At 45.2% G+C, this 6,000-nt stretch overlaps 1 protein-coding gene across 2 annotated transcripts in view; it reads left to right on the top strand.

Annotated features, from left to right (window-relative positions):
- Positions 1-372: 372 nt before the first annotated feature.
- The window catches only part of PPP1R21 (protein phosphatase 1 regulatory subunit 21), a 71,202-nt gene continuing 65,574 nt past the window's right edge, over positions 373-6,000 (top strand). The window contains exon 1 of one of the 2 annotated variants that reach the window (XM_047782120.1): positions 373-551. In XM_047782120.1, coding sequence (XP_047638076.1) covers positions 495-551 — 57 coding nt within the window. In that variant the 5' untranslated portion in view covers positions 373-494. The remainder of the gene's footprint in view (positions 552-6,000) is intronic. The other variant, XM_047782121.1, reaches the window with a different exon arrangement.

The following is a 6,000-nucleotide window of genomic DNA, read 5'->3' as shown; positions in this document are numbered from 1 at the left end:
GCGCGCGCGTTAGGCCAGAATTTTGGATACGCGCTTAGAATATTTCTTCTTCCGGTCGTCGGTTCTTCGCAACCACCGCCTCTCTCTTCGGTCCCCCGCCCATTCTGTGGGTTTTCATCATTCTCTTCCCATTTCGATTCTCTCCTTTCCTGTTCTTGGTGGCCATCTTGGACCATGCGTCAAGATGGCGCCCCCTGGTCTCAGAGGCAAAGCCCAGAAGCGCCAACGAGGCTGCGCGCGCACGTGCTCGGGCGCGGGAGGCTGGGACGGTGACGTCAAGACGTCGTCCCGCCCCCGGTGGTTGCTCCGCCTCCGGCTCCACTCCGCCTTCCTCTCACCGGGCGAACCCGGAAGTGGAGGAGGAGGCGCGGCGGCGGCGGTGGCAGATCGGGCAGGCGGTGGCTGAGCCGAGCCCGACAGCGTGTCTGGGGTTGGGGGCGGGGGGCGGGGCTGAGCGGCCTGGGCAGCCCGGCCTGGACGGGGCGGGGGAGGCCATGGCCTCGGCAGAGTTGCAGGGGAAGTACCAGAAGCTGGCTCAGGAGTACTCGAAGGTACCCGTCGTATGCGGGGAGTAGGGGGTCCCTGGCCCTACGGCCTCAGGTTGCCTTGGCAGCGACTTGTCAGGACAGAGGGGGACGGCGGAAGGGGCACGCGAATGCTCCCCTCCTCTTTCCTCCGCCTCCTCTGTCCTCCATTACCGTGCTTCCACCTGCAGCTCCCAGGAGATGGGGCCGGGCGGTGTCTGGGTCCGTGTGCATTTCTGCGGGAAGGCGCAGGAGTTTGATTCTTCCTTCTCACTGAACTAACGGGCTTGTACTGGGATGTCAAAATTCTGGCTTCCGTCTCTGGTGCTGGTCGGGAGGGGAAGGGAAAGGTGAGGACCACTCCTCCACTTCTGCTTCCTCAATTTTCCCAGCCCAGTGATGGGAAAGAGCAAGCTTTTTCCCTTCCCACAGGGATGATATGAGGATAGAGATTCATCTGCCCCCAGTCAAATCAAAAATGTAAATAGAGTCATGCGCGTAAACTGATGCACCAGAGATGGGTGGTTACCAATGGATTCAGTGCTGTGGCAAGATGTTGTCTGGAAATGCTTTTGAAAGCTTTAGTGCTAGGGCTGTGTCTTTTTCTCCTTCTTTTTCACGAATCACCTGGCGTGGGACGGATTACCCAGCAGGTGCTCAATACGTGTTGAACTAAGCAAAATAGGAATCTCCCCTTTTGTCATATTTATGGCATCTGTCTTTTAAATGATGGAACCTTTTTTCTTGGAAAAGGGCGGTGCTGCTTTTCTGGATAGGGTGGTTCTGCCTCAAGCATATTCTAATGAAGTTATAAAAGCGGAATCTTACATATTTAGAAATTGATTCAGTAGTCATTGAACTTAGTTTTCAGTGATCTTGGCATTCATCGGAGCAATGGGAAGACAGCTCCCTTTTTACAATTTGGAGAAATTGAGACACGTTTTCATTTAACAAATATGCAGCAAGGTGAAATGAAATATTCTTTGAAAAATAAAACCCATGCTAGGGTTTATTTATTTTTAGACATGCACACTTTAAGTCTTTCCATCGTCAAATGGAAGCCTTCTCAGATACTACACTTACTCCAACGGTGCTACCATTGGCAAAACTTCTTGCACTTCCATTTGAATGTCTTAAGAGCCTGTGGCAGGGTGTTAGTGATGGCAGGTTTTTACCCTTGGAAGGAATATATTTTCGGCCGAAAATTTGTATGAGCATAAAGTAAGGGGACTGATTTTCTTCTCAGGAGAGAAATAAGCTCAGAAGGCAATTCCAAATGGCAAAAGAGCATTCCAGAAATATTTTGAGCAGTGACTGCATTGCTGAAATAATTGTATAGCCTCCCCAAAGTAATAAACACTTTGAAAGATTTTCTTCTTTTGGATGAGTAAGCTCTTTGGTTCTGCAAACACTTATTATGTGCTGCTATGAACAGTCTTCCAGGCTCTGTTGAGTGAGGCAGAATTCCACCTTCAGGAGAACCATTTAATAGAAAGTTTAAACTTTGTGCATAATTATGATACAAGATGACAAGTATTAGTTCAGTGGGAGCACAGTAGAGATAATGGGTAAAGGTAGAAGTTACTGGTATTGGAGAGTGGGGAAGAGGGAGGAAGGGATGGATGGTGGCACTCCAGACAAAGGGGACAGTCTCTTTTGGCTGATGGGAAGGCATGTGCAAATATGGGACAGAGAATGGTGAAATATGGGTGGAGAGATAATCTGGACCCAATCATGAGGGTTGTGGATGTCAAATAAGACATTTGGACTTTATCTTTGAGTAATGGAGAGTCATTAAAAGCTTTCAGAGAGGAGAAGGACATTGCTTTTAGGAAGAACACTGGAGCTGTGTGGAGGATGGACTCAGATAGGGAAAGACTGGTGAAAAGGAGACTAGAGTATAGGCTCTTAGAATAATTTGGGAGAGAGAGAGTGTGTAGGATTAAATAAAATCAGTGATGGTTGAGATAAAAACAGGGTCTTAGATTTAGGAATCATGATTTAAAAGTATGGTTTAGCTTACCTCTCTTGAGTGCCTGCTTTGCACACGGCATCCTTGTGTCTCATTCATTCTGTGGGACATGGTGAGCGAGGGAAGACTGGGTTGACCCTAAGGTAGACCCCTGTATTGCTCTGAGGGAACACCACTGCTACCGGCAGAGGAGGGTGGGCAGGAAGGTTTGGAGGGAAGAGTGTATTAAAGGTTAGATGCAATCATAGTATTTATGTTGGAAGGCACATTGAAGCTATTTTATTCACCTAGTAGCTTGAGGTGATGTTGGAGAGGGACTGGCTAAAAGGACAAAGGCCGGAGCTTTTGGAATAATTCCCATGAAGACAATTGTTGAACTTCAAGAGTTAACCACTTTAGGTGGATTCCTCAGGGACACCTGTTGGAAGGATGTGACAGTAGGAAGAAATGCTGAGGAAACTTTAGGAGGTCTGCCAGACTTGAGGTTATCTCCTGTGTTGGGCCAGGCCATTCTTCATCCTTTTAATTTCAATGTGATGGAAATTTCAGAACAAGAAAACAGGGATTGATCAGAAGGTTTCATATGTTTTTCATTCCCTGTCAACTCTAGTGCAGAGCAATTTCTAGATAATATCTGTGCTGCCTTCAACCCTGTGCCTATGGGAAGGGTTTTCTTTCTTTTTTTTTTTTTTTAAGCTTCCCTAGTGCAGAAATTGAGGGCTGATGTTGAAATTCAGTTACATCGTTCTTTTTCCTTATTTAGGATACAAAGAAAAAAGATTTCCTTTTAATCTGCAGAAGGAGGCCTCTGAATTAAGAGAGCAGCAAGCATGATCCCTAAACCAAGGATACCTGCAAAATCTCCTCATTCCTATTTATGTATTTATTTATTTATTTATTCTCATTTCTATTTAATGCAGATCTTGGCCTGCATTCTAGGAGGGGGCCTATTTCTTCCTTATTAACTTCTGCCCTCATCTTTCTTCCTCCTGAGAAAGAAAAAAACAGTCAGAGGAGCTCCCATTAAAGAGATGGAGAGTTTCATTAGATGAAAGGTGAATTATGGAGGCTGAAGCAGATGAGAATTTCCGAGGCAGACAGATTGCTAAAATATAAAGTGTTATGCAAAGGTCAGTAAAAGTGGAAATTAAGACCTTAGTGGTTTGGACAATTAGGAAATCAATGGAGGCTTTTAAAATTTCCGGTTTGGGAGTTCCCTGGTAGCATAGTGGTTAGGACTCAGTGCTTTCACCATTTTGGCATAGGTTCAGTCCCTGGTCTGGGAAATGAGATCCCACATCAAGCCACTACATGCTTCGGCCACACACAAAAATTTTTTTTTCTGGTCTAACAGAGTTTGAGGGAGGGGAAAGGTGTGTAGAGGCTGGTCTTTGGAGATTTATGAAGTTAATAGGTAATAGGTGGAAGCTGCCTTTCTGAGATGCGAGGCTCAAGGCCTCACCTTTACTATGCTGTAGATTAAGAATCAAAGACCGTTTCTTGCTTGGTATTTCTTCCACGGCATGGTCTGCTTCTGATGTTCTGGTATGTCTTCTTCCTCTTCCTTTTTTTTTTTTTTTTTGTCTTTTTAGAGCCACACTTGTGGCATTTGGAAGTTCCCAGGATAGGGGTAGAATTGGAGCTATAGCTGCTGGCCACAGCCACAGCAGCCACAGCAACATGGGATCTGAGCCACATCTGCGACCTACATCACAGCTCATGGCAACGCCGGATCCTTAACCCATTGAACAAGGCCAGGGATAGAACCCATGTGGGTATTAGTTGGGTTCCCACTGAGCCATGATGGGAACTCCATGCTCTGGTATATCTTCTGAAGTTCTGGAGAAGAGAGGCTGAAAACATGCAGTCCTGGCTCATTTGATTTCAGCCACTTGCTCTGCTAAGGCTATGGAACTCTTGACGGGTACCATGTTAGTGTGTAAACAAGTTTCAAGTTTTAACTGTCTTTCCAATGTTTGTGTTACTCTGGGTCAGTGGTTCTCAAAGTGTAGCTCCTGGGTCGTCATCATCAGCATCTGGGAATGGGTTAGAAATACAAATTCTTGGGTCTGCCCCAGACTAACTGAATCTAAAACTGGTTGTCAGACCCAGCAGTCTGTGTTGTAAACAAACCTCCCCAGTGATTTGGATGCATACCAGAGTTTGAGAACCATTGCTCAAGAAATGGTATCAGTATAGTAGCTCTTACTCAGATAACCTTTTTAAAGCTCCTTTCAAGGCAATAAAAACTAATGGGAAAGCTAAACATCCATTATTTCTCTAACACTTTACTTTGTAATTGATGTTCCTTTTCCTTTGGAAATGTTTTAAGCTTACTAAAAAGTTACTTAGAGCTACTCTTTTTGGGAAAGGGTGGGTATGTTTGCTTTTCAGAGAGCAAAGCTTGGCTGAATCTGATTGATCACCCTCTCTTGCAAGATAAATAGACTCAGGTGCTATATTGGATTAAAACTGAGCATCAGGTTTTTTAACCCTAATGTGTAGGATTCACTACTGAAGGTGTATTGGAAAACAGCCTTGTGTTTAGTGCTGTCCAGTGGAACTTTCCATGAGAATGAAAGCGTTCTGCATCTTTACTATCCAGTATGGTGACCACTAGCATGTAGAGTACTTGAGCACCTGAGATGTGGCAAGTTCAATTGAGGAACTGAAGTTTGGATTTTATTTAAGTAATTTAAATTTTAATAGGCAGATACATAGCTATTGGCTACTCTGTTGAACTGTGCTGTCTTAGTCCCTAGATCAGTGCATCAGAAATGCAAATGTCTGTGTGACTAACCTGAAGACCTTGTTAAACTGCAGATTCTAATTCAGTATTCCTGGGGTGGGGCCTGAGATTTTGCTCCTAGGTGATGCTGCCCTGGTTCCCAGACCATGCTTTGAGTAGCAAAGCCTTTGAAAGGCAAGGGGGTGTCCTACTCTTCTCTGATGCAGCTGCACTGCTGGCCAGTCACTGATGAGGCAGGCTAGGCTGCAGGGTTGGGGGAGGGGGTTTTGTCCTAATTTCCCTACATGGGAGCAGGAGCTAGAGAAAGGAGCTAGCGAAAGGGTTTCGTCTGAGGGCAGGTCTGAAAGAAGGCTTTTTTCCAACTCAGTGACACAACGACCCCAGCCATTAGTACATAGTATGTAGCCTACCATTTATCCTTTTCCAGGGTGAGAGGAGCAAGTTAGCAGACAGAAAGACTAAGTGGTATTCTCAGCACCGTAGGATACCTGAAATCTTAGAATTGGGAGTTTTTGAGGGATCATCCAGGACAGAGATAATGAAGCTGGGGTCTGCAGATGGCTTAAGTATTCTGAAGCTGGGAATCAGGGATGGGCTTCAGGTTGTCTGTTGCACGTGTTCCTTTGTAAAGGAGAAAAGCTATATGTCTTAAGATTTGTTTTATAGGGTTGTAAAATGTGTAAACGTCAAAGTGTCCATTATATGAAAACAGCTATATAAGAATTCTCACACTTATGTTGTTGAAGACTGTTGAG

The sequence above is a fragment of the Phacochoerus africanus genome, chromosome 5 (genome assembly GCF_016906955.1).
Source record: "Phacochoerus africanus isolate WHEZ1 chromosome 5, ROS_Pafr_v1, whole genome shotgun sequence".
Taxonomy (NCBI): domain Eukaryota; kingdom Metazoa; phylum Chordata; class Mammalia; order Artiodactyla; family Suidae; genus Phacochoerus; species Phacochoerus africanus.
This window is presented reverse-complemented; position numbering and strand designations above follow the sequence as displayed.